Source organism: Anguilla anguilla, chromosome 7 (assembly GCF_013347855.1).
Source record: "Anguilla anguilla isolate fAngAng1 chromosome 7, fAngAng1.pri, whole genome shotgun sequence".
NCBI classification, from domain to species: domain Eukaryota; kingdom Metazoa; phylum Chordata; class Actinopteri; order Anguilliformes; family Anguillidae; genus Anguilla; species Anguilla anguilla.
The window spans coordinates 19,106,620-19,134,572 of NC_049207.1; the positions used below are offsets into that span (position 1 = coordinate 19,106,620).

At 42.8% G+C, this 27,953-nt stretch overlaps 2 protein-coding genes and 1 long non-coding RNA gene across 3 annotated transcripts; 1 reads left to right on the forward strand and 2 right to left on the reverse strand.

Annotated features, from left to right (window-relative positions):
- Window positions 1–12: 12 nt before the first annotated feature.
- On the forward strand, window positions 13–4,831 carry LOC118231655. The gene is made up of 2 exons (XR_004766116.1): window positions 13–1,435; window positions 1,559–4,831. It is a non-coding gene; the product is annotated as an uncharacterized LOC118231655 (long non-coding RNA).
- Window positions 2,759–12,053, reverse strand: lgi2a (leucine-rich repeat LGI family, member 2a). Its single transcript, XM_035425677.1, has 8 exons — window positions 11,709–12,053; window positions 11,244–11,315; window positions 9,415–9,486; window positions 8,753–8,824; window positions 8,563–8,634; window positions 7,375–7,544; window positions 6,396–6,560; window positions 2,759–5,969 (listed from the first exon to the last, which is right to left on the reverse strand). The coding sequence occupies exons 1-8, from the start codon at window positions 11,885–11,887 to the stop codon at window positions 5,152–5,154; spliced, it is 1,620 nt and encodes a 539-aa protein (XP_035281568.1). The 5' UTR covers window positions 11,888–12,053; the 3' UTR covers window positions 2,759–5,151.
- A 3,648-nt stretch (window positions 12,054–15,701) lies between these two features.
- sepsecs (Sep (O-phosphoserine) tRNA:Sec (selenocysteine) tRNA synthase) lies at window positions 15,702–27,871 on the reverse strand. The gene is made up of 11 exons (XM_035424582.1): window positions 27,463–27,871; window positions 27,018–27,172; window positions 26,323–26,441; window positions 25,624–25,782; window positions 25,074–25,227; window positions 23,539–23,641; window positions 23,001–23,130; window positions 21,652–21,743; window positions 18,800–18,893; window positions 18,212–18,302; window positions 15,702–16,443 (listed from the first exon to the last, which is right to left on the reverse strand). The coding sequence occupies exons 1-11, from the start codon at window positions 27,574–27,576 to the stop codon at window positions 16,200–16,202; spliced, it is 1,455 nt and encodes a 484-aa protein (XP_035280473.1). The 5' UTR covers window positions 27,577–27,871; the 3' UTR covers window positions 15,702–16,199.
- Between the last annotated feature and the right edge of the window lie 82 nt (window positions 27,872–27,953).

Sequence of the window (27,953 nt, forward strand, 5' to 3'; positions counted from 1 at the left end):
GCGGGGCCAGGATGTGGGGTACAAGGAACCGGATTTTGACCAAATTCTGAGTTTGAGGTTAAAATCCGTCTCCTTTTGCCCCCGAGAAATACTATATTGAAAAACATATTGCGTCAAATCTGTAATACAATAATCCATATTATGGTGTTTGAGTTGCAAGATTATTTTACTCAGCAAGTGCCGTGGTACACATGAAAAAGCAATCGATGCACAACGTGTCAAGATGAAGAGGTAATATATGACTCGTAAAATAGCTTAAATCTTTATTTTGCTAGCGACTCAAGGGTGGAAATTTTGGAGAATCATACTTATAATCATACTAGTTGAGATCTGCATTCATTCTTTAAAATTCATTAAAATATCATTTATTCGCGGACGTTTCTTTATTTGCAGGTTACTACTCCATAGCCAGGATGTGAAAATGTTTTATTAAAAAAAAAAATTCAGCGCGAATTCAGTGCGTAAATTGTTGCACCCGTATTAGGTAGACCACGTGTTATCGCATTTGGCGTTGTAATGGTACCAATACCTCTTTTAGAACACAAGATGGTGTACCTGCGCTCGGTAACTTTGGCTTGTACAATTTATGGAAATGTTCCGCTTGCATCATAGTTACGTATCACTTGCGTTGCAATGTACGTATAAATACAGTATATTTCATACTGACTTCAACATTTTCTTTATGCCAACGATTGCGGATTAGCGAGAACTAATGGTGAAGCACGAGTATAGGCTTAATACTTGCCTAAAAAGGGAAATATTTTGTATTTGTTGAAATCAAGTATTTTAAACTGAAAGATACCATAACAAACCATACTGTAATGTATCTTCATTTTTGTTCGTAAGAAAAAATTGATTGAATTATTTTCCCCCAGAATGTTATACTTGTATACAAAACAAACAGCAGTAGGCTAGCATTCTGAATGAATTTATTCACAGTTGATAATTGTTTTAATCTTATTATTTTTAATCAAAATTCTTGTATTTCACGTATTGTGTATAAATATTGATTTACACTGGACGTAGCTAATTGGGCGTTTACATAACAACTTTATGTGAAATGTAATAATTATTATTCATGGCCATGGTGTCAATCAGCACCAAGTGCTAGCGTCTTTGTCATATGAGGGTAAAACCTAGTCGCATGAAGAAACTAAGTCCTGCCGTTATTACATTATCATTTTTTTCTACATCAGTGGACAATGAAATTAGGTTCATCACAAAGTCCTTACTGGACAATGGGTTTTAAGGTCGATTTGATGGTGATTTCAGATTCCTATCCCGTTTGGGTTGCATTCGTCATGACGGCATTCTTCTGCTGCCCTCTACCGACAGCTTAGTCATTCAGCTTTTAGCCAAACTGATTTAGAAAAATGCACGTCGCTTACTTTAGTAAGCAATCACAAGAGCTGGAGACAGGCAACATTACAATCAGGTAAGTGCCACTGTCAAGATATACCCTTCAAGACCTGCAAGATAAAGGGAAAGTTTTTATTTATTTATTATTAAATAGAAACATTGAGTCTGAGAAGATGCGTTTTTTGATGTTTATGAAAAGACAGCCAGTGATTCTGCCTTTGTGATGACTGGGGAAGCTTGTTCCACTGTCAGTGGCTGAGGAGAGAGAAAACAGATGGGGTCACGAAGAGTGGCAGGCAGATCCTAAAAGACATGAGACAGCCAGCTGGTGAGAGGATGCTGAACGGAGAGATTCGGTGTGTGTATGGTCTGAAGATAGGAAGGACCAATACCATTCACAGCTGGATATGCCAGAGTGAGTGATTTGAATTGCATGTGGGGAACCACTGGACTGTTTTATTTCAAAATACAAAATTAAGAGCAAGAATTGTATTTTTCTGGTTTGTGACCCTCCTACTGCATCCTTTGGTGGTAGCATCATTCTGTGGGTGATTTCACACTACTGTGTAGGCTGGACCTTTCAGAAGGAGGATAGATCATGCCCCAAATTTCATATTACATTTTGTGTCTGGAACCAAGAACCTGACTCAGCCTTTTTCCAACACCTTTCCCATCTATAAGGTTCCAAAGATCTATTTTTTCAAAATCTAGAAAAAAGTTGTTTTGAGCAGACCACTTACCTTACCCCACTCACCTAGGAACTTCTGTCCCCACAACCCAGACTCTTTACAATCTTTCTGTGGAAACTTTTAGAACAAATCATGTCTGAAGGGATGAATGCAAGCATAAAATTGCCCTTTTCTATATTTTATTGGCATTGGAGCATCGGTATCAAATTAAACTACAATTATTTTGCAACTCATATATTCTATCTGTGTGGTCCTCCCTCACTACTAATCAATGTTCTCTGGCCAAAGATGTTCAGCTAAAGCATCCATCAATGATCGTATTTTGTCAGATTGTCAATAATAATGTATTTAAATATAGTTTTTTTAAATACGAGATGTCAGGGAGATTTGAATTAATTCTGTTTTTCAATGAAAGCAGCGAAGGGTTGAATGCATTTACTTCAGTAGAAGATAGGCACAATATTGTAATGTAAAGACTAAGAATGTAGACGTTCTCATGTACAGTATGGTATACTTTTTTTTACTGCCTCCCTGGATTCTGTGGTGTCTAACTCATTTGCAATAAACAAAACCAAACCAAGCATAATTTATTCTGGAATAACTTGATTGAACCCTGTCCAAAAAAACAAAAAGTTCTTATATGAAAATAAAGTTCTACTTGCTAATCAAAGAATGCCTGGAGATAAAGGGAGACATTTTTTCATCATTAGCATTTTTATTTTGAGTTTCCAGAATAGTCATAATAATATGGATAACATTCAATAAGCTTAAAACCAAATTTCTATCCTGATACAAAACAATTACATGTCATATAGCTTGCATATCTGATTAAGTGGTACCATAGGACATAATGCCAAAGGAATTCCATGAGTAATAGTAGTACTACTGTAGATGCAGTTAAGATTTTTCCAAGATTTAAAGTTAATCAGATAAGAATGCACTAAACATTCATTCTTGAACGGCATGCTCCCATGGGCAGCATTAGTATTTTTGGGTTATGTGCAAACCAATTCTGTGCCATTCTAAGTGGAATGACACCGAAAACAGATATATTCGTTTCTTAATAGTTAACACCTGTGTTAAAATATGGAATATGTTACGCCATTACATTATTGTATCACACAAAGGAAATAAATGATTTATATGACTGTGACAGAACATATTCCACACACATATTCACCCAGGCAAATTCAACTTCTGTTGTTTGTTCTGGAATGACATTTTTCAAGAAAAATTTGCTCTGATGCTATGACAACCCATACCAGTACTGAGACACGTGTTCTCAGTTATTGTAATACAATAACTGAGAACAGGGCAGCTGATACAGCACAATGGGACACTTGGCAGAACTGGACCACAACCTTAGGAGTACAATGTCCTACACAATTTAAAAATCTCACAATGCGTCCCCCACCCCATTTAAACACATACAAAACAACGCCAACAGAGACAAGATACTGGAAGGTACAGAGCATACCTCTACTTTCTGTTCTTCATTAATTGAAATGCCCAAAAGGGGCTGGTCCTTTTAAACCCTTTCCTTTTTAGGCCAAACGGGAGGCCACATATGAAATGTTATTTACTTCAATCATTTTAGCTGGCAGTAAACACAACAATTTGCAGTTTATGGTGAGGTCTGCCAAACTGGCAAGCGAAAACAATCCTGCCTGTATTAAAGTGATGCACGGAGAGGGGATGGCAAAAGAGAGAACTCTACGTGTCTAGCAGTCTGTAATCTGGACAGCTACCACAAAGGGTGCAGTTTATCATCCTCAGACACGCGGCCCGGGTGAACGCTGGCTGAAAAAACAGGCTTTGTTAGGACGCTGAGCGGGACAAAGAATCGCTCCATCTCTTTCTGTCCGTTGATCAAAAACTACACATTTACAAAGCGCTTGTCTTGTAAAACTTTCCTTCATCCCTGGTTTAAACTCCCTGCACAAACCATGCTCCACTTTCCCAACTGTCCCAACATTTATTTTACTCAGATAGAAAGATAAACTGATTGGGATTTGTGTCGTGCTCATTGTCTCTATAGACTGTAAAGACTTGAATGAAAAATAGTTCACAACGCAATATTGAACACTATATTTGAGACTGTTTATAAAGGTAAATGAAGCTTTGGTATCAAAACAAACTAGACAGAGATACAGACCCTGGTTCAATCTGTACATAAAACAAATTGTCCATGATGAGTAATGAAACTGAGCAAGCAGAAGTCCCCATATTATGAGTTCAGTAACAAAAGAACTCCACTAAAATCTAGAAAGTACAGCACAACTTGAATTTACGACTAAAAGTTAAGTAGAAAATGCATTAGAAATGCATTAGAGGATAGAGAAAATCTAGGAAACATCCCACCATGTAATAAGATATGAAGCAAGTTAGCTAGAATCAGTCTGTTCATTTAATGAACTGGCTGATAGACAGCCCAAAAATGCCAAGAACACTCTTGGGACCTACTGGCAACACTGCAAAGGTTATCAAACACTGAATACAAGACAGACAGAAAAGACCACAATATGTCTTGACCATTTGAGGTAAAGGGTTATTTGAATCCATTTGTGTGGTCTTGTCTGGGAATTTGTGCTTTCAAAGGTTCTGCATTCAAAATGGAGCTCTTACAGTACACCTCTAGAGAGAATATTACTGGTGACAGTCATGAGCAAGGACAATGACAGTGGATGCTAAAGGACTTAAACTCACAGCTTTTGAACAGGTAAGGCAATTCTTCTCTCCATTGAATATTTGGCAACTGAAGTCACATGGACAAAAATTTAATTAAAAAAAAATCTTAGCTAAGTTGAAATTGGCTTTACCGATACTTTTAATGTATCGGTAACGCATCTTTTTATCTCTATGATAATGGTGAAGTAACTGCTGTTTGTAAATACCTGTGCATATAAACATTTAAAAGAGTGCTGCAAGAGATATTTTTATTTGAAAACTTTTATACAAATGCAGGAAATGCAAAGTATGAATTCAAACCTGATAACACATGAATCCTCTCTGTCCCTTTGACTCTCTCTCCCTCCCTCCTTCCCTTAAATCTCTGACAGAGGAAGAGGTTGGACTTGGGCAAGCCCTGGGCACTGACTGACATTCACAAGCTGAGATCAATGATGATGTGCTCAAAGATCTGAGTGTTGCCTTTGAAACTGGAGGAGAAGAGGAAATTCCGGCGATCCGTGGACACCACGGTGAAAGACCGCGGTGCCTGGATGTAGACCTCCTTGAACCTCTCGAAGAGTTTCTTCTCCTCGTTCCACAGGTACATATGGGAGAAGGTGTAGTCGCTGCCCAGGGCAAGGTAGTGTCTGTCTTTGAAGGAGAAGGGCTGCATGATCATTGAGCCACGCGAGGGCAGGGCCTGTACCTCCATTATCTGCTTGCTGGTCCACTTCAGGACCTTGGAGTCGCCGATGTAGCGGGTCATGGCCAGGTAGAGCTCCTCTTTGATGTGGAAGGCTTTGACAGCCACCACGTCCTCCATGTTAGGGATGTCGCCATGCTGTAAAAACTTCTGAGAGCTCTTATCCCACTGGTAGATGACCGGGACCTGTGAGCGGCTGGCTAGGATGAGGTGGGCCTTCCCGTCCAAGTCGATGAACTCCGCATCCGTGTCCCGGAACCACTCATGGAGGGACTGGTAGGAGTAGAATCCCTTGTCATTCCATTTGTACAGGGTGGACAGGCCCGCCTTGGAGCTGTCGGCGATCACAAAGAACCACTCGTTGCCAATCTGGAAGGCTTCGATGTCATTAGGCTTGGAGATCTTGGTCACCTCAATATCTTGAAACTTGGTGAACTTGCTCTGGTCTTCGTCAAACTTGTAGATGTGTGAGCCTCCAAATAGCTGGGCCACAATGACAAAAACCTGGTTGTCAATGATGACAGACTTGCATCCAATGATTGACTGTCCTGAGTTTCAACAAACACAAGGGGTACTTTCTAAACAACATGGTCAAAAGATGTTTTGTAGAACCACATACAGATATATCACCTACTAATACCTATCATTAAATTATATATAGAAAACAGGAAATCAGCTGATGACCCATAACATTGAAAAACAGTAAATATTAATTTCCCACCTTCAAGTGTTTGAAATAAGGATCAAACATGCTAATCAAACAGGCACAATGAAGCTCTTTACTGAGCAAAATGAATGAGAGGGACTGCAAGTGAGATGCTTTTTTTGGCAAGACCTTGACAGTCAGGTTACTGTGCAATGTTGAAACACTCATTTCACATCATCTGCAGTCCACTGTCCCCATAGGGAACATGCCCCAGAGAAGACAGAATTAACTGGGGCAGGACATTAAACCTGCTTTATAAAGTGCCTACCAGTGATGTTGTCATAACTCCTGAAGGTCATTTCAATGTGGTCCCACTCCATGACCATGCAGCTCTCTGTGGTGGGGGCCGCAATGGCCACGTAGACGTCATTCTTATAGGAGAAGGTGTCCACTGATAGAGATTCTGTGGCCACTGACTGATGGAGGACAAAGTCTGAACAGAGAGGATGGAGGATTATCAAAGATATTACACAGCACTAGTTCCTCAACAGTTGCCAGGATATAATAGGTGAACTTCTTTCAAAAGCTGATGAAAATAGTTGGTGGATAACAGTAATGAAATGGATGTCCAGAATCAAAATGGTTGAATGTCTATTGAAACGGGTATAAAAATGAAGGTTGCCAAACAACTGTGAAAAGGTGGTGACCTGTGAGTTTGTTTCTCATTCACATCATAGCTGTAACATAGATAAAATAACTGTATCCATTTAGTATGACAGTAATCATAGATTATCTTTAGGGAGGCTGAATCTCTGATGTGAGTGGCACTGGTATGCTTTGACTTGCCAAAGTGCACAACCTGGGCAAGTTTTTTCTGAGCTCAGTGTCTCTGCCTTTCAGAACTCGGGGTCAGATTTAGTAAGGAAACAGTTGCAGCGCAAAAACATTTGCTGGGTTGCAGCTCTTTTGTGGTCACAGATACCAACACATTAACAACCTGTTTACAAAGATTCTATTTATCTTGTCAAAAAAATTCCCTCATTCGCTATTATGTCCATAAAAAGGGTCAGAAACAATATGGCTTGCTTACACATCCAGATTAAAAGGCACTAAGAAATGGTTATGGAGCAACCTGGCACAAGTAGTGAGGGAACCACAACTTAAATTTACAGATCAGGAAATATAGGTGATGCTTATTGTCTGCGGCTCTCTGAGATCAGTGTCTTTGCCTTGCTGAGCTCAGTGTCTGTAACTTTAGGCTGGCACGGGGGCGTGCCATCCCCGCAGAAAGGTGCTGACGGAGTCACCTGTGGATATGCACTCGTTGCGCAGGCTGGCGAGGTCGTTGAGGCGTTTGCCCTTCATGTCCTCGGGGCCGGCGCAGACCACATCCGACACTGTGGCGTTGGTGCTTTTCAGCCACGTCATCAGCCACTTGGCCCGGCAGTCGCACTCAAACATGTTCCCCCGCAGGTCACTGTGGCGGAAATGTATATCATCAAACGCAACTCAATCCTAGCAGGGTGAGTGTCCTTAAATTGTCCCCAGTGCAACAAATATTGCAGTACAGTGCAAACAGTACTGTAAATATCTCAGGGATCAGTGTGTGCATATGCAGTGCATAGGAGCCATACACTCCTGATGTATCAAAAGTGGTCACCTGAAAACCTCTTGCACTTCTACTGATTCTGGCCTAATCCCAATCTCAACACCAAACTCCAACTAAAAGCTCTCACTTTTTACATTACGTAACAGTCTGCCTTCATGTCCTGAATTCAAACATAACTTTCTTTATATTTTATTTTATATTTTAATAATCACAAATGTGATTTGGGGTAAATGGCTTTGATAAAAATGTTATTCTTCCCAATATATTGTAAATGTATTTCAATAGAATATTATTGTTTTTGTAATGACAACCAAACATTGAATTAAATCTGAATCTAACATTCAAATATTCTTTTTAAATATTATGTTGCCTTCATATTAACTGATGACACAATATATCATTTTCTTTCAGTAATCTAGAAGTTGTCGCATAAAAAAGAAAGAAAATCACCCCACATTCCAAATCAACAAAAATCTACATTGTCAAGAATAAAAGAATGTATAATTCAACCCATTTAAGCCTGCGAGCAACTAAAGTTGCCGAAGTCTCTACCACTCTTTTTCCATTTTTTGGATGACTATAGATGCTTATGTAAGAAATCACTGGGAACAAATCTGGGCATTAACAGGTTAAATGTGTGCATGTGCAGATTCAAAAGCAGACAATTCTGGAGCCCAAAGAGCAAATATTAACTGGAATGCAAATGTTTAAATACAACACAGTACATGTATATTACTTCAGAGAAGTAAGGTTATCAGCTGCATTTAAGTGCAAATGCACGTGAACCCCCATATATGCCCCCATTAAATATACTGATACTGGAAAAGATGTTAAAAAATAACAACTTATTGTGTACACAACTGTATTGAGTGAATTGTCAACTCACAGCTCAATCAAAGAGTCCAAATCGATGAAGAGATCCCTTGGCAAAGCCTTAATGTGGTTGTTTGCCAAAGACCTGTGAGGGCAGCCAGTTTACAAAGAGAACAACAAGTCAGCAGTGCAGTTTCCCTCCACATCCATTGAGTGACAGAATAATGAGAAATCCAGTAATGATGACAATAATTGTGACTCACAGGTGGGTCAGGTCCCGGAGACCTCTGAAAGCATATCTGGATGTTGTCTCTATCTTGTTACTCTCTATGAATCTGTCGAATCAAAATGGTGTAAGATTGTCAAAACGGGGAGCAGCTTAAGCGACAGCAGCAAATATAAGAGCAGTGAAAAAGAACCAAACACTGTAACCATTTTAGCTAACGTCATGTTTGTTATAAAGATGTACTGTACGTATGTACTGCAGCCATTTTGCTAGGTCTCTCTTGAAAATGAGATTCATCCCACTGGGACTTTAAGGTTAAATAAAATATGTTACAAAAATGCCTCGCTTTTGCTGTGATATACAGAAAATGACACTCCTGTTAACCTACACAGTAGTATTTGCAGCAGAATCTAGCGCTCCTGAGGCTGACTAAAGAGAAATTTCCACTTCAGAGCTTTAATCTCATGCAGAATTATTCTCCTTCTGTCCTTGACCTTCCATTACAACAAGCCTAATGCTGAACACTCCTGGTGAGCCCGAGCACCCGTATGTAACAGTGCCAGTGGTTGGGCTCTGAGCATGTGGGTGTGGTGCACAGTCATGCTATTGTCCTTGGGGTTTGCCACCTCACTCCTCCACATCACTATTCTGCTCCATCACCGCACAGCGTCAGTAATCACGCTGAAACCAGACACTTACAGATACTCAAGGTGCGGGAGGCCAGAGAAGGCATCGTCCTTTATGGTTGTCAATGAATTTGAATTAAGAAGCCTATGGATAAGAGAAATAAGACTGGTTATACAGGAATGAAGATTTCCACATTAAATAAGTATATACAGGAAAATATTATAAAAATGTATTATAGATACAGTATCACACAGTAAAAATGTCTGTTGCTTATTCATTTCCAAAATTGAAATTTGCTCAGAGTACTCAGAGGTTACAGAGAGAATTTACCATGTGTAAGAGTAAAATATACTCTATCAGAGTGTTTTACTGTGCAGAAGACTTGTATCATAAATTCTAAAGATGGATTCAGCCTCTGAATAGAAGCCACAGGAATGAACTTACTATGTTACAATAAAAACAACACACTACATTACACCAGAAATGAATCACCATTCCATGGTTGAATAATACAGATTTACAGATTCTATTTTGTGCTTGCTTGTGGATGTTTGAACTAATGTTCAATGTTCATGATGGTTCAAACCTCAGAAATAAGATCCAAGAAGAAAAGGAAGCGTATTTACATATCATCAGTGCATACTGTCTGATATTTAATATTAACATTTAAAATACACAATACAATTATGTTTAATCTACTGCATCTTCATTTTTCATTCATGGTTAGTAATAAAACATTTTCTTGGACAAGTTTTTCTACATTTTCACACAAAAAATATATTATAAATATGTTTCATGAGCAATGTCAGGTTTGCCGTAACTCATAAGAGATCAAAATGGCTATTAAGGAAATATTTTGAAGCTCTGTATACATGTTTTGTTCCAGCAGTTTGTTTATCGGCAGGAACTTCAGTTTAATTCCTTGCCTTTTTATCGTCGTGGCGACAGAGTCAAGGCACAGTGGTATAATGTCCTAATGTCCTGCAGGACAGTTACACTCTGTTCCGAGGACCAAGGGCTCAATGTGCATGTGGGGCTCATGGCGTCAGTGCCCAGCGAGCAGCTGGTAACAGTCACTTGGCAGCTTTGAGCGGGCAGAATCCAACTGTTCTGAGTTTTCGGCCAGTGCCCTGCAGGCATTCATGTCAGTTGTAGCTATGCTCTCTCACCCTTAAAGCTGGGCATTCATCAGTATGAATGATCCCTATAACCAGGCTAATCGATAGGTTCTTGCGAGGAGACCATACTGTGACATTGAATGGTAAATAAACTGATCTGGTATAGCATGTATCTTAGATGTTCTTGGATACAGTGCTGTTTACAGTCAGTACTGTTGTGGGACCCTCTGGGACACTGACTTGCACATGACAGAACCACTGAGATAACTCTCATTATATCACCCATAGGCCTGCAAAATGTGGAGGATGTTTCAACAGAGAGGAGTGTATCTGCTGTTCCCTAAGGGCATTAAGGTGATCGAATTGATCGCCTATGTATCAGTGTTGACATTTTTGTCAATCATATATTATTCTAAGCCAAAAGGTGTTACATTGTCTGTTTTCTACTGGGTCACTGTTTTTGGTTAGGAAGAATAGGTGATAAGTGATTGTAGCCTCCTTGTTTGTTGTGCAATGTGCTGTGCTTTGTTTTGTATACATTCTGTGCATTACTCTACCCAGATCACCAACCTAGGACTCTACCTAGGACACCTAGATCAGCGCTGCTGCCATTGCAATCTCTGAACCTGACATATCATCTTCAGCTGAACTTTGCTGGAGTTTTAAAGCCAGGCACTTGGAATACCAACAAGACACATTCCATTCCACATTCACAGCAAATTATTTCATTTCATACCACACACAAAAAACAAACTATGAATGATAGTTTTAATGTTGACTTACAGCAATTGTAAAGAAGGCATGTGTGAGAACATAGCCTCCTTTATTTCTGAAAATGTCCCATTTACAATGCTCCTGGAAAAAAAACAGATATGAAGCAAGATTCTGACAGTACACGCTATTAAGAACTAATAACATAACCTATGTACTGTCCCACATATGACAAACAGCCTATAACGGCACGAATAAAGCTATCGTTTAAATCCCGTATATGGAGTAAATAGGAACACAGGTATATTTCTTTGTTATAAATAATTCATACGAATTATTAAAAACACACATGAAAATATAAACACTGAAACAACTTACTGAAACATTAGGTAAGCTTTGCGCAAAGCGCTAAATACCTGCACAATCTCAGACTCATACCTGCTCTTATATTAATCATTCTAAACGAATGAACCACGCGCATTTGAAAACACCCTGTCATTACATCTTCTCTTATCTCAGAAACCTCTGAATACTTACAGTGAATTGATGTCGTTAGGTGTAATCCGTGGGACAGACGAAGTACCGACACAAATAATCGACTCCTTGGAGCAAGTACACGCAGAAGGACATCTGAAAACCCTTCTGAGATTAACCGGTGTAGCCAAACATAAAACAATTAAACATAGTATCGTACAATGCATAGCGATAGACAACATCTCGGCTGCCCGGCTCACATGGGTATAATAAGAACGCCGGACAAGGCTGCTACTCTTAAACCCTGCACCACGGAATGCTGCACCGAATCCCTGACATCAGCATTTCGACTGCAGCCCCCTTCGCCGAATTCATTATTTATTACGCACGTTATCCCGTTGATTCTTGGTTAGACTGCCCCATTTAATTTAAACGTTCAAAAATGTGTCCAGTACTTACAGCCGCACGAGGCTGTGACAATGAATGGCATTCCCAGAATAACACGAGGAAGTAATTCTAATTTTGTGTCAATTAATTTAAAAAACAAAAACGAAAGAAGCTCATAAAAATGTCAGTGATTAAAATTGTTACTTTGTATTTTGAGTTAATTTGGAAAGGTGTTTTTGAAATCATCATTATTAGTCGCCTTAGAACTTTTGTAATTTCATAGTGACAAATAATTGTGATTGTTCCCATTATTAAAGAATCGCAGGACGGCTCAACATTTATCATTCATGCTGACAATTAGGACAGAGGTTAAAAAAAGAAGAAAGATATATAATACACATACACACATACACATATATGTGAGGAAGGCCACATTTAATGAACTGTCTGATTGAGCCAGCCTAATAGGATGTGAAGAGCCAATGGCGTGCAGGCATTGGCACGTCCCCCGTGACGCAGGCAGGGTTCTGAGTGATTATGAAGCTGTACCAGGTCGCTGCACAGATGGGCTGTGCTTTGTCATCCAGGGAAAACCTGCAGGTATCTTACCTATGATGGAGTGCTGCGAGGTACGAGAGGGACATCTCAGGCTATTTTAGGGAATCTGTGTCACGACTGGGAGGCATTTGAGTAAAGTATTATAGCAGACACCTTGTGGGAGTTGGGAAGTGGTTTTTCAAGACAAGGATAAGATTAGTAGTAGACATCAGGCATTTGGGATGAAAGAGGTACATTCAATTTTTCGGTGTCAGGCTGATTGCCCTATAATTGGGTTTGTGATCCTGATGCTGAAGTGCTCTCATTTTCATTGTTATTTGGCAATTTGTCAGCACTTATAGGCACAGGCATATTATAGTCAGATATGCAAAGTATGTCAAGTCCACCAGTGCCCTTACATGAAAAATGCCCTTGATCTAGTATTGCAACCTTGCAATTTGAAAATACATTAGCAAAGTTGCACATTTTTTCATTGACTTGTACATATTTCAATTAACATAGCCAAAAAATGTTATTAGAAGTTAGTCAAATTAGAGTTGAATGCTAATTGCCAATTAGAGTACTAAATAACCCTAGTACAACAATTGTTCATTGAAATTTGTCTCAGTGGCCATGCTCACAATACTGAGTTTATAAAACATAGTGCCACAGCAGCTGCATACAGTCTTTTAAAGATTTAAACACTGCGGAAGAGACGATCGATACACACACTTCAAAAATCTGCGGCCGTGAAAACAATTTCTACAAATACGACGGTGTTCTGGCCCAGCACATCACATGTGTGGAGTCATCAAGATTGGAGCAGCAGGAGTGGAAATAGGAGCCCTAGAAGAAAATGTTGCTCGCTCGCAGCGTGGAGAGAGATGGGGAGTAACAGTCAACACACACGCTAGTGCAGAGGCAGCGGGAGCAGGGAGGCCCTGCAGAATGTCAGGGTTGTGGAGAGCGCTGGTCAGAGACTGCAGGAGCGAGGAGTCCACGCCAGTGCATCACGCATTAAGCTGTCAATCCAACCTCCATAAACTCAACTAGCATCACAGGGCAGGTCGTATCTTGTTGTCTGGATGGTTATCCCCAAGGAGGGTGGGGGAACAGAATACAAAAGAAAGAAAAAAACTGAACTTAGAAAACGAGACAGTAAGGTGCCTTCTGGGTGTTCTTTGGTGTCTTGCTGAAAAGCTTCTACCTTGCCAAAAGCTATATATACAGCTCAGTATTGAATACAACCTGTTTATTTTCTCCCGTCTGCCTCTCTCTGTGAACTGTCTTGCAGTATGTCACTGGAATAATGAAGGAAGGAACAATGGATGGAATGATGCATCTTTAAATGGAGAAAACCACATTACCTCAAACAAGATATGTACAGAGAATGTACAGAATCCATATATAGATTAACCATCTACCAACACTGATACATTATGCTGTTGGGCACACTAATCAATTACCATTCTTAGAGGCAGGCCCGCAGATCCTTCTTCCTCGGCAAGCCTCGCTTAAACAGAGGAGAGCTACAGTGAGCTCCATAATACTAATACTATAATCCATAATGTTTGGGACAAAGACATACACTATTTGACCGAAAATATCTGGACACCCCCTTGGTCTGGGGCTGTTTCTCATAGTTTGGGCTAAGCCCCTTAGTTCCAGTGAAGGAAAATCTTAATGCTACAGCATACAATAACATTCTAGACAATTCTGTGCTTCCCCAACAGTTTGGCCCTTTCCTGTTTCAGCATGACAATGCCCCCGGGCACAGAGTGAGGTCCGTATAGAAATGGTTTTGTTGAGATCTGTGTAAGAACTTGACTGGCCTGCACAGAGCCCTGACCTCAGCACCATCCAACACCTTTGGGATCAATTTGAGAGCCAACTGCGAGCCGGCCTAATAGCACAGTCAGTGCCCGACCTCACTAATGCTCTTCTGGCTGAATGGAAACCACTGCAGCAATGCTTCAATATCTAGTATAAAGCCTTCCCAGAAGAGTCTGCAGGCTTTTTTAGGCACTTCTTAGCAAACAGTAACTTGGCTCTCCTGCTTTTGCGGCTAGTGGTTTGCATCTTGCAGTGTAGCCTCTGTAGTTCTGTTCCTGAAAAATAGTCTGCGGACAGTTGTCACTGACACATATATGCCTGCCTACTGAAGAGTGTTTCTGAACTGCTGGACAGGTGTTTGGGGGTTCTTCTTCATTATGGTGAGCACTGTGTGGTCATCAACTGCAGAGGTCTTCATTAGCCTACCAGGACCTTTGCAATTACTTTCTTCTTAATCATGTTCCAAACAGTTGATTTTTAAGCCTGAGGTTTGGCCTATGTTTCCATTTGTCTCAAACATTATGGTAACCTGAAATGAGGGAATATGTGTAAAAAGTGCTGTAATTTCTACATGGGGAAACCAAAATGTACGAAAAAAAACCCTGTATGAAAAGCTGATAATCTGCACCACGTGAAATGTTTGATTACAAATCTAAAATTGTGGAGAACAAAGCCAATTCAAGAGAAAATATGTCTTTGTCCCAATCATCATGGAGCTCACTGTATTTGGATGTCCCTGAACTTTGAATATAGACCAAAGATTCAGTCTGTTATATGTTTTTACTAGAAATTCAATGTTGTATATAAAAGGTAATGCATCCCTTGCAGTTGCTCTATTGTACATTGTTATAAGAGATGTGCTTTATGGCGTTCTGCTGTGTAATTTACCATCTGTTTATCAGTAATACTAATATGGTAAATAAACAGCCAGCACTAGCAGAGTGGTCAAAAAACTAGGTCTGTGATAAAAACATACAGAAATCCCATATTAACTGCCATTGGGATGGGGTTTAAATAGCGCCTGAAATGACTGACAAGTTTGGACCCAAACGCCAATGTTTCTGTCTTGAGAATGGCCTGCCTTTTAAACACAGTTTAATGAGATTAGGGACCGGAGGGAAAGAGCTTCAGCCAGCATTTTTACGAGCATCTGATTGAAATCCTGTCAGACAGCCCGGTCCAGTTGGTCACATTTGCAGCACGGCGTACTGGGCAATCCCAGTCCCCGCACATCACAAGCATGGCTGCCCCAACACAGCGACTGATCAATGCCGAACAAGGCAAAAACACAAAAAACCGATTTAGAGGAAATTAGCATTTATTCAGCGAAAACACATTCAAGGCTCAGAGCATCGTCCATATTGCCACAGGCAGCATTTTACATTTTCAGCAATAATCACACCAGGAATGGTTTTCTCATTTGGTAAAGAGACTAAAGGCACATTTAAAAGGTCAGAGCTTTGCAGAAAATGGTTTAACTACCAAGAATACAAACTCTGTGTACACCTCAGCAGTCAGGCAGTTCATGAAGAAGGATATACTGACTTAGGCCGAGTTGTCTTGCAGCGAGCCCCGCCCACAAATGGAAGCATGCACTGCTTAAGGCTTTGGGCCCGATTTAAGACCTTTAACATACGCAAAACGTTTTAGCACACGCAAAGCTAATAACACAACCAATGACTGGTGCAAAACAAATACCGTGACCAATCATCGGTCATGTTATTGGCTTTGCGTGTGCTAAAATGTTTGGCACAAGCTAATGGGGACAGTAAATCGGGCCCTTTGAGTGCTACCTATTCACTCTGCTGCAGAATCATTCTCCCCAGCAGGGGGTGCTGTGCTGGTCTCCTCTGAGCCGGCCTCCTTTCTCAGGCTCTTCAGGCACTTGTCCAGCCTCTTCATGCACAGCGCCACGTCGTCCCGGGTGATGCCGATGGCGGAGGCGGCGTTCAGGTACGGGCGCGGGTACGCTTCCGAGTGGGACATGAACCCCTTGAAGGTGTACCCGCTCACCACCTGCTCGTTCCCCAGGGGCACAACCCTGCAACACAGAGACGTTACCCTGCAGCTGGGAACCCTTCTCTTCCAACAGGTCAAGCAGTAGGCAGGAGGGGTTGGGTCACGTGAGAAGGGAAAATCAGCATCAAGCATCATTGTCAGCAGCCCAAAGCAGAGCCACGCAGGACTAATTATAACAGGCTGATTTCATTTCACTTTTATCTCCCATCACAACAGAGTTTGGAGGCAGCAAGTTAACCTTGACCAGCCACGCATGATGCGCACCCTGGATAAGCCCAATCCTGGTGTTTCCCCGGGAGAGTGTTAAAATAACACCCTGCGCGTGATCTCGCTCTGGGCCTTTCTCGACAGCGGCGGCTAAACCGAAAGCCCGCAGGACGCACTGCGGCAGCGCTATCGGTAGCAGCGCAGCGATCTCATTTGAATTGCAGTCAGGGAGCTCCCTCAACGCCCCTCCGCTGTCGACAAAATCTGCACAGTGAAGGAGTTTTACTGTCTTTGTGGAAACAAGGCATCGGCTGTGTTCCTCTCTTTCTGTTTGCACTGCTGGTGACTTCGGAGGACGGGAAGGGAAGAGTGGGCTGATAATTCTCTGGTTAGCAACAAGCACGCAGTTTAAGTCATCCTCAGCGCGTCTGTGATAGCGGATCTCTCCTCCGCTGCTTTTAGAAACGTGTGCAGTCCCTACAAGAGAACACTATATAAGTGTCTGTCTATACTCCAAGGAGTATAGACAGACACTATACTCCATGGAAAATCAATGGTAGGACCCTGAGCTGATGTGCATGGGGGAGCCAGTTGGATAGGAGGAGTACATTAACAAACTAGAGGCTGCCCTCATCTAGTTCTGCCCCATGTCTTTTCCTATTGATCTCCTGACCCGAAGTATCGAAGGGCCCGGGGGAGGGGAAGGGGGGGGGGGGTTCAGCCGTAGATGCTAATGACCCAGAAAAACAGGAGAGCGGCTGATCTCTGATGTCCACACGTGTGCCCGCCATCCAAGTCAATTCATGGGGAGGTACGCTCACAAGAGCAGCCAGAGGAATTTAAAACCATCTCAACAACACATCAATGACAGCTGGGAATGTGCGAGGAGCTGCTGACTCCCATCGCCTGTGATTTCATTTGTTCTAACGCACATTAAATAAAAAAACTGTGATGTCACCACTGCAGTCACTCTGGTGTCCACGCTATGGAGAACTGTTATGCATCTAAAATCCATTTTACTGCAGACTCCACAGAAAATTGTTCTCTCAGCAAGATAAGACGCAAGCGAAACGAAAAGCAAATACTCAGAAATTAAACGAACCATCTGAAACGCATAAAATTAGAGTCCCCTCTTTTTCAGCACCGCCAATTAAGCGACAGCTCAAGAGGAAAGTTCTGGAAGGCCCCCAGAGAACAGAGGTGAGCTTTAAGCGCCATCTGCACTAATGAAAACCCGCGCAGATTAATACGCCGGCAAAGTCACCCGTTCTCATTAGGATGCTAACACAATTACTTTCAGAAAGTGCTTGTGTATTCAGAGGACCTTCCTTTCAAAGGAACTTTCAGTTTCCAAACGAATGCCTTTGTTGTTCCAGTAATAGACTGCAAGGAAGTTAATGGACCTGAGCTGGCCTGGTTTCACGTGTGCGACTGCGGAGCCCGAATGGAGGAGATTGTTTTGACGGGACCGATATTACTCTTGGTGCTCTGCGCCGTTGTCGTCGCCGACGTGGAAGGCCATTTGGTCTCTGAGGTGCGGCCCGGCGCGGGGAGGGGGGGGTGCTGTTTTTGGAGGCGCTCACCTGGCTCCAGACACCTGTCTGGTGAACAGCATGGAGCCCAGCTGTGTCACGGCTCTGTCGCTACGGGCCTGGAGGCTGTCCAGAGACATGGCTGAAAGAGAGGGAGCCGCAGAACAGGTGCGCATTAAACCGGCCGCCCGCACCGCCCACCTGCTCGCTTTCAGGACAAAATCACCTTCAGAAGGCGATATCTAGTGCTGCAATTTCAGCGGCTGCAGACTAGCATTTTCTGTGGGCTGCAGCTTCTGTTTAAGTGAGTCCCAACTCAACAGAGCAGAAATACTGCTGGTTAAACAGAAAAATGTATCTAAGGCATCTCTGTTATTTATTTAATAAAACTAAATAAATAAATATTGCAAATATGTGCCACTGGAACCTTGGAGCAGCATTGGAGTGATTTCAAAGAGCATACATAGGCAATGTAGCCAGTCATTCTCAGATTCATAAATTGCAAAACATAAATGCACACAGACAGCAGCAGCACTTATTGGACAGGGTGGAAAAGCACACAGTGCTAGCCTGTGGGGAGACGAGGCTAGGCTAGGGAAGTGGTAGCGTGTAGAGGCCCCGCCCCCCCCCATGGCTCACCCAGCGATATGGGGTTGTGCGGCGTGCTCAGCAGCTTCTCCCCGTGCGCCTCGGCCAGCCTCCGCAGCTCCTGCGCCAGGTGGCCGTACATCTCCTTCAGCAAATGCAAATGAAGATCTATGAATAGCAGCCTAGCGGTTTCATCCCCCCCCCTCCCCTCCCGCCCCACCTCGCGCGGCAGGGGTTGTTTGTCGCTAATCCGGCAATTTCCCGACGGCGGGCGTGCCACCGACACGCCGGCGCTCCGGGACGGGGCTTCGCTTTAGAACCATTAACTCCTTTTGCCTCGGCTGCGTCGCTAAATTAGAAACACCATTATAACTCGAGACTCACCTGTGGGTTTTCATTACACGGTAATGAGTAGCCGGGAAAGTGTTTGTGGGACTGTACACAGAGCAATCAAAGTCCCCGGAAAGTACGGCGGTGATAAAAGTCGCACAGCCGTGAGGTCTCATTAAGTGATGGGGAACAACAAAAGAAGGTGCAAATTGCCGCGGAGTGAGAATTTAATGGGGAGTTGCGTAATCCACACCGCAGCGCTGGCACCGAGATCGCGTCTGTTATCCAGGAAACCCAAGACAGTAGCGTACAGATATCTTTACCGTCAAGGGGGCTACGTGGGCGCAGGCTGTAGTGGCTGTCTTTAAAAAATCTTTTGCTGTGGGGGGGTGGGGGGGGGAAGGGCAGAGCACTGAACCAAAACCGGCACTGAGCCACCTACAGCCACTAAAACCGCACAGCTCATCTCTCTGTGCAATAATTAACCCACCTTACTTAGAGCACCAAACACACTCTCTCACACACTCTCTGCTTAGAGCACCAGACACTCTCTGCAGTATCTATCTCTCTCTCTCTCTCTCGCTCTCTCACACACCCACACACACACAAACACACCTAAACACACACACACACACACAGTAATAATGCAAAGTCTGTAAAAAAAAAAAACTAACTGAAGCTAACTGAAAGACTGAGCTTTTTTGCAGAATTCACAAAAACAGAAATAGCCGTGTTCCTGACGAACTTCCCAGGCTGCACCGGTTCTAAATACGATCTCCTGACGCTGCTAATGCTGGAGAGCCTTCCATATGTTCCAGCTGAGCGCTTTTACGCAGGCAGCACCAGGGACAGAAACTGATGCCCCAGCAGCTTTCATTTATTTACTTATTTATTTATTTATTTCTCTCTCTCTTTGTACTTTACAACCGTGGAGGTGTAGGGCGGGCGAGCGAGTGTAAAAATAGCTCCTGCTCTTCCCCTCCGGGGCTCTGGGAGTGGGACAGGAGGCCGGCGGTATGCGGCGGGACACAGCCGCCGCGCTGGCGGGGAGCCCGGCCCGGGCCGGGCCCGGGGACGGGAGTGGAGAACGCCGAACAAAACAACACTCGTGCCCAGCAGGCCCAACCCCTGATCCACCGCCCCCAGCTCTGACCTCGCCGAACCGCCTCACGAATCTGCCCCGCCGCCGCCCACCACATAACACTGCGTAGCGAGACGCCTCAGGGCTGGATTGCTGATATTTTAAATAGAAACTGATTCGGCTCAGGGCTAACAGCAGCAGTAGCAACCTTCATTAAAGATCTTCTAGATGGCTCTGTGTGTAGATGTGTGAACAGAATCAGTGGCCTGACAACACGTGTTTGTGTGCTTGTTTGTGCTCTCCCAAACTGATAGCGGAGGAGACAAGCTGCCTGTGAATATGATTGGTAGTTCCAAACTGGGAGAAAATAGGGGAAAACAAAAGTTTTTTCAATTAAGACAAGGCTAAAGAGTCAAAGTTTGAAAGTGTTTCAGGATATTGCCTTCATCTGTGAAGTAGTGTTATATCCTCATAAGTAAGGGCTACTGAACCAGGGTTTCCTAGCCAAATGGCCCACTCAAAGTACCGAGCGAGGGAAGGAAATATTCATTTTTTTCTTCCTGTATTATCTGGGATCGTTTTACTCCTTTAAGAGGATGCAGGGATATCCTTCAGTTCCGCTCGTGCAATTATATTCCATCAGCAGGGATTTTTACATCAAATATTCATGAACGGAGCACGCGTAAATCGATAGGTCCTGTCAATCGCTCCGCTTGTTAAGAGCCAGGGGCCTTTCCAAAGCGCTGTAAATACGTCTGTCCAGCACGGGCAGGTGAGACCTCTGGGTGTTTGGGGGCTTTCGGCTGTCAGCTCAGTGGATAAGGACATGCTCTCCAGATGCGTCTGCATGAGGACCGACGCACGGTGCGCACGCGGTGTCCGCGCGCTGTGTTTTCTTCCGGCATCCGTAATGGATGAAATGTATTGCATTGCAGCAGCACTGTATCCAAATGTCCCCTTTGGGAAACTTTAAAGTAAACCCAGAGTCTAGAATCACTGTGGAAATCAAGCCACAGAGGTAATGGTAATGTTTGTCACTTTGTTGTACGTCGCTCTGCCAAATGCCTGTAATGTAATGTAATGTAATGATTAATAATTCTTATAATTACTCTCAATAATGACAATACTGTGATATAATGATAATGAATATGTAAACGTGTGATTAATATCGCGTTAAGCGAGGAGAGGCGCAAGCTTATAAGACAGCAGCCTGACCGTGATACAAAGTGCACGTATGCTTCAAAGCACCAGCACACAGAGCACCTGGTTCAATATAAAATCGCAGATCGCAGCACCTAGCGCGCTGCTGAGGTGTTCCTGAAAGCGATGGGTGGGGGTCCTTTAGTGAACGACTCAGCTTCCCCGGGATCAATTTCTGCTCACTACGGCGTAGCCCTAGCAGCTGCAGTACTCCGCGCTCTCAGCAGAGCGGACACGGCGAGCGTCGGCATGGGGACGGCGCATTGCGCGATGCTAACGCCCGCTGCCTTACCTTGCGTTCCCTCAGCAGTTTCCTGTAGCCGCTGGCGCCCAAGGTGAGGAGGGTGATGAGCACGTCCAGGGAGGGGGCTGCCGAAGCTCGGCCTGGGAGCACAGGGAAAATCGCACCCCTCAGTGGCCATGTTCTCAGAGCAGGGTGAAAGAGGAACTGGGCTCCTGAGGGTCTCAGTTGGTAAAGGCCCTCCCCATTACCGCAGAGTGTGCAGGTTTGAGACTCGGCTGGGTCATTAGCTGCCTACAGCTAGCACTACTAGTGCGATGACACACGCTTGGCTAAAGCCAGCCATGATTCCTTGTGTTAGCACTATATTATCAGGGAGGGATGCATCTCTCCTCCAATCAATGCTAGCTCTCTCCTATGGTATATGCTACCTGTAGACAGAGGTGGAAAATCCAGGTTCAGAAAGTAAAAAGTCCTCCCCAGTATTTTGTTCCAATCACCTGGATTTTCTAATTAGCACAGTTCTTCTGCTAGGAGGTAGAACTAATTAATTAAAAACACATCGCTGTGCTTTTACCACAAATAATAGCTGTGGAAATATTATCCAATGAACTGCGTACATCCAATTAAGTCAACCTGTAATTAGATGATGACATATGTCAAGCTGTTCTGTTGCAGAAAGATCTCCTGTATCTAATGATGATGACATCACATATCTACATGTATGTGATCCCATCAAGCTTGGTCCTGGAGAGCCGCAGGGTCTGCTGGTTTCTGTTTTAACCTGAAAACCAGCACACCACACAGCTCTTCAGGACCAGGGCTGCAGACCCCGGGTCTACAGACAAAAACATACAGTGCCTGAAAACTGCTTATTTAACTGTAACAGTAGCAAGGCCAAACCCCGAACAGGGTCTGCTGGTTTCTGCTTCTACCATAAAATCAACAACGAAATCAGTCCCATGAAATAGGTGAGGTGAATTAACGGTGTATATAAACTGCTTTAATCGACCAATTAAATGGCAAGTAAAAATGAAGACCAGCACACCGTGCACTTCAGCCTCAGGGCTGCAGAGATAAGAATATGCAGTGTCTGATAGCTGCTCATTTAACTGACATTTTCAAAACTAAACCCTGAGCAGCATCTGAGAGCAAACAATAGCACGGGTGTGGGTGTGGGGTCAGCACACTTGCCTCCTTGACAAAACCAACCAGTAAATGATCCAAACAAACCCTTTTCAAAAAATTCACCATTAAAGACTCTGCTCTCACACAGGGGAAAAGGAAGGACACATTTCAGTACTGCAAAGACGCAGAAGAATTCTCAGAAGTTTAACTGCCACAAACATTTAACTATAGGAAAGAGAAGTGTAAAATACTGTGTGCATAACAGGACTAACCAGGGTACATTCGGCTGATTTCCTGGATGAAGGACTGATCAAAACCAGCGATGATGGCGCCACCTACTGGAACCATGAAGTTTTTGTCCAGGCTTTGAACAAAGGCATCTATCCTTCCAACACGTGCCCCCTGACAAGGAGAAGGAAAAACAAAACATTGGTAATTATTAAGCTTGAGCCTTTTTTAAAAGCGTTCAGTCTAGGCTTACAACGTTCCACCACAGAGGTCACAAAAGGATAAAATCTTTAAATCCAAAGGCAAGATATTTTATTTTATGACATGGCAAGAGGGCAAGGATTTCATATTACTGGAACTTATTACATATTAATGGTTAGCCAGCCAACTAATGCTTATTATTAAACTGCAATATAGTTGAATATTAATGAGCCATAGAGTAGATTAGTTCACAGCAATGTGCTATAAAATGCAACATAACTACTCCAACAATACAGTTACATTTTGAAAATTGCCAATGAAGTGAATGTTGTTTGGGTGTTTTAAAACAGTGTGGATTATTATGAAATGCCAGCATTATACCTGTTCAATGAGGTGCATACACTTAGACGACTGTACCCCATATGCATTGTTGACTATGTGAGGGATGTGATGTTTGGCACACATCTCTGCCAACTCTTCCAACCTGCAAAATGACACAAAAACACATTTATATTTCTGCCATTTCATAAATAAATCTCGCCACCAATTATTCCATGGCAATAAGGGCTGTTTTCTGGTTGGCAAATACGGGTTCCTGGACACATTTCTATGTTATCAGGACGGCCTGTATTCCTTTGGATCTGGTCCCCTGTTACAACTGCATATCCATCCATCATTAAACCACATTTTCCTGGTCAGGGTCGCAAGAAGTGAGGGAGGGGGGCTTGAGCGTATCCCAGCATGCAGTGGGCATGAGGCCAGAATACACCCCAGACAGTTCGCCAATCTATCGCAGGGCTCACACATACCATTCGCTCACACATTCATAACTATGGGCAATTTAGTCGCCAATGGGCCTACTGCATGTCTTGGACATGCATGGACTGTGGGAGGAAACCGGAAAAACACATATGAACATGGGGAGAACATGCAAACTGTTCTTGCTGTGAGGGAGCAGTGCTATTTTCACTACACCGCCATGCTGCACAACTGCATGTCGACAAGGTTCATCAAAATGGCAGGTCAACAGTCCCAAAATTAAACAAACTGAAAATGTGTACTCTTGTGCAGCCTGAATTAAATACTGTATTGTTGATGTACCCGTATTCTTTATAACTTAATTCATATTGCTTAGAAATGCCTTTTTCTGGCAGGTAATTAAAACAAACCTCACTCACAATGTCATTTCCAATTATGTTACTAGTTATGACATAACGTGTAGAAACAGACTGCTGTATGCATATGCCACATATTTCATAGGCATTGCTCTTTCATCCTCAGAATTAGTTCTGTGGTAGAGCAGTTTTGATTCCTTTTGTGCTCTGCAATGATCTGACTCCTACAATCCATCGTAGCAGCAAAGCCAGTGCCAGCCAGTGCGGTTCATATATCACACCCGTAAAAATCACCATTATCATAGATCCTGGCAGACACTCAGTCCCTGGTTATTGGCAGTTTAAGTTAATTAACTGTAAAGTAGCAATAAGCTGGAAGTGCTGCAGTAATGATTTCGATGCTACCTTTATGGATCAGTATATACCATCGCACAAAGCTTTGTGAGAGACAGAGATGCTACCTGTGACTTTCATTGCCCAATAAGCCCCATTTATAAACAGAACATTTATGGACAGTGTAAAAATTCATCAGAAACATAAACTGCCATTCTATTTTTTTTTAATCTCATTTATTTGACAGAGTATAATTTTCAGCTTGGATGTTACTGTTTCTGGTATGCTACACAAGTCAGCCGAAGGGCTCATTTTAACCTGTAGTCCCTGGAGAGGTTTGAAATACTTCAGTGAGTACTTCCCTGGGTGTCAGTTGCAAAGCAGCATTAAACAGCATAAATAGAGTCTCAAATTGAAATTGTTAATAATTTAAACCGTGAAGCAGGACACAGTGGGTGTGAATGGTACCTGTCGGGGACACGAGGGGCAAAGCAGGAAGTGGTGGAGTGCACACACAGGATGTTCTCAGCACCCAGCTCCTCAATCTTCCTCTTCACTGCCTCAAGGTCTGTGCGCAGCTCATCTCCCTCCAGAACATTCTCAACCACCACCGGTTCAAACCCTGCCAAAATTAAAAATGGGAAAGATGTTGGCATTAGGTCTGAGCCCGTACAGTAAAAAAAAAAAAAAGGTAAAAGGATGTCACTCAACTTGAGATGCTTCTCTAAACAGAAAAACTTGTCACTAATGATCATTCAGACAGACATACAGTAGGACTCCATTACTTACTGCCCAGTTCCTTACCGACACCGAAGGCAAAAATAGGAGAAGTGCAAAAATGGACATAAGAGATTCCTGACAGAACAGGGTATACTGCATTCATAGGGAGGTGTCAATCAAACTATGAGAAGGGACTGCACATCAAGCAGACTGTAAGCAAGTGTGTTGATGACAAATAAAGACCAGCAAAGAGACAGAGATAATCAGGTTAAGTGGGCTAATGCAAGGACTCCCTCACCTGCGGTTATCATGGCTTTGAAGCAGGACTTCTGGTCAATGCGAGGCCAGATGATATAACGAGCTTGGGGTCTCTTGTGCCTCAGGGTCAGGAAGCAGAGAGTAAGGCTCATTCCCGTCGCCATGGGGACCACAAAACAACTAGCCACGCTCCGCACACCTCCATATAAAAACAAACAGTATTAGTCACGCTTCTTTTACAGGGAGGACACTCAATTATCAAAGTGCTTTGACCCGTGGCAAGCTGGCTTTGATTTTTTTTCATTTTAATTCCTTCAAAACTTTCCTTGACAGTTATAATGGTCCGATATTATTAGAACAGCTTTTACAGCATATAGTTTCACTGGTTTGCAGTGGTATTTTTTTAAATAAATGATGGTCATCACCCTTTTGTAGGCTTCAAGTGTTTTTTAAGAGTGGAATGTTCTTACATTAAATAATGCTACTGGACGAAGGGTAGGCTACATGCTGCCATTCGACATACTGACTATGCTGCTGTGCTGTTGCCATGCAATGTCAAAATACATCAATAAATGGCTGATGACCACCTTATTTGCCCTGGGGCACGTTCAATTTATTTTGAAATCTGCACTGACTATTCAGGACATCTACAGATTTACAATTCAGGTGGTTGCCATTGTTCAACTTTATTAACCCAGTTCAATTTTAAATGGATATAGGAAAATTAGCCAGTACACACCTGCTACTTTTATAATGTCCAGCACTACTGAGTTGGTCAGCTTGTTGAGAAGACTGGAGCCTGCAGCCTTGGGCTGTACGGCAGCAATGTCTCCAGAGCGGCCTATTCCATGAATAAGTCTGGGGAAATACAAAGGTTCCATGTAGGAAAAAAAAATATCCAAAGCAGTTCAGAATCTGTTTTTAAAAAAGGCGTTGATCCTACAATGCTACTGACCATATACTACATTTGTGTCATATAAATATATGTAATTTGAGCACTATTTACAAAATACAAATGAGATGAAGATGAAAGATTTTGAAAGATTTGATTATTGAGATACTGGGAAACTGAGTTGTCCCTGCTGAAGCTTTCATGACAATGTCTCATAACTGTAATTTATATAAATGGTCATTTATTCTGCTTGCATGTTCTCCCTGTGTTTGCGTGGATTTCCTCCAGGTATTCCAGTTTCCACCCACAGTCCAAAGACATGCAGGTTAGGTTAGAGAGTCTAAATTTCCCCTTGGTATGACTGTGTAAGTGAATGGTATGTGGCCCTGTGATGGACTGGCAAGCTGTCCAGGGTGTATTCCTTTATTCCTGCCGCTCGCCCAATGCATGCTGGGATAAGCTCCAGCACCTCCTGCGACCCTGCCCAGGTATAAGTGAGTATAGACAATGGATGGACGGATTTATTCAGCTGTGGAATTTACCTGTAATGTCTTCTGGCAACTAGGCTAGAAGCCACTCTCCCTTCCCTCTCGCCGACCCCACAGTTACCCAGGAAGTTGTTGCTGTCCATCACCGCCAGTTCACTCAGAAAGAGTTCTATGGTGCTCTCACTCCATCCTTCCTCAGGACACTTTCCCTTCACAGTGAGATAGTCAAATTCAAGTCGGCATCTGAATGTGCCAGTGGTGCATTTAAGCCTGAGTTTTTTTTTTCATTATTTTTATTCCAATACCATGAAACTACAGTCAAACATTCTGACCCTTGTTTTAACATTTCTGCTTTGAAACAATCCCATTAAGACCACAAAAACTATTATTCACACTTCAAGTGTTCTTATTTGCACCATTTCACATAACGCTAAACTGCAATTACCTTGTATCGTTCATTTATGCGGTAACTGTTTTTTTAAAACAGACAGAATATTACCTGCTCTAGCAGCACTCGTATTAGCTGTTCATGACTCCGACGAGCCTGAGATCCCTGACGTATGTATGAAGATGACACAATCTTCTCACAAATAGAAACGTTTTCACTGTTCATGTCTGCAATAGCGCATTGAATCTAGCTCCAATTAACACGTTAACTTTTTTTTGTTTTTTGTTATTGACATTAGCTGATATTAGCAATCTAACAGTTTCGGAAATAGAAACGGTGGCTAGCCCTTGACCAAATCGTGGACACACACAAACTTCAAATCATCGTATCGTGTATCTTTTACTGAAAACGATCGATTCATGGTTTTCTGCAAGCTTATCTGGGAATTTCAACCTTTGTACCGTGATTTACCGGCTGAATCATAACATGTACCGACGCACAAAATATACGTCAGCGCAAGCATGGAATACTCTAAACCAATAAAAAACCTGGGGCTGGTACAACCCGCCCTCTGTGTTGAGCGTCAGTTCCGAGCAGGTAGT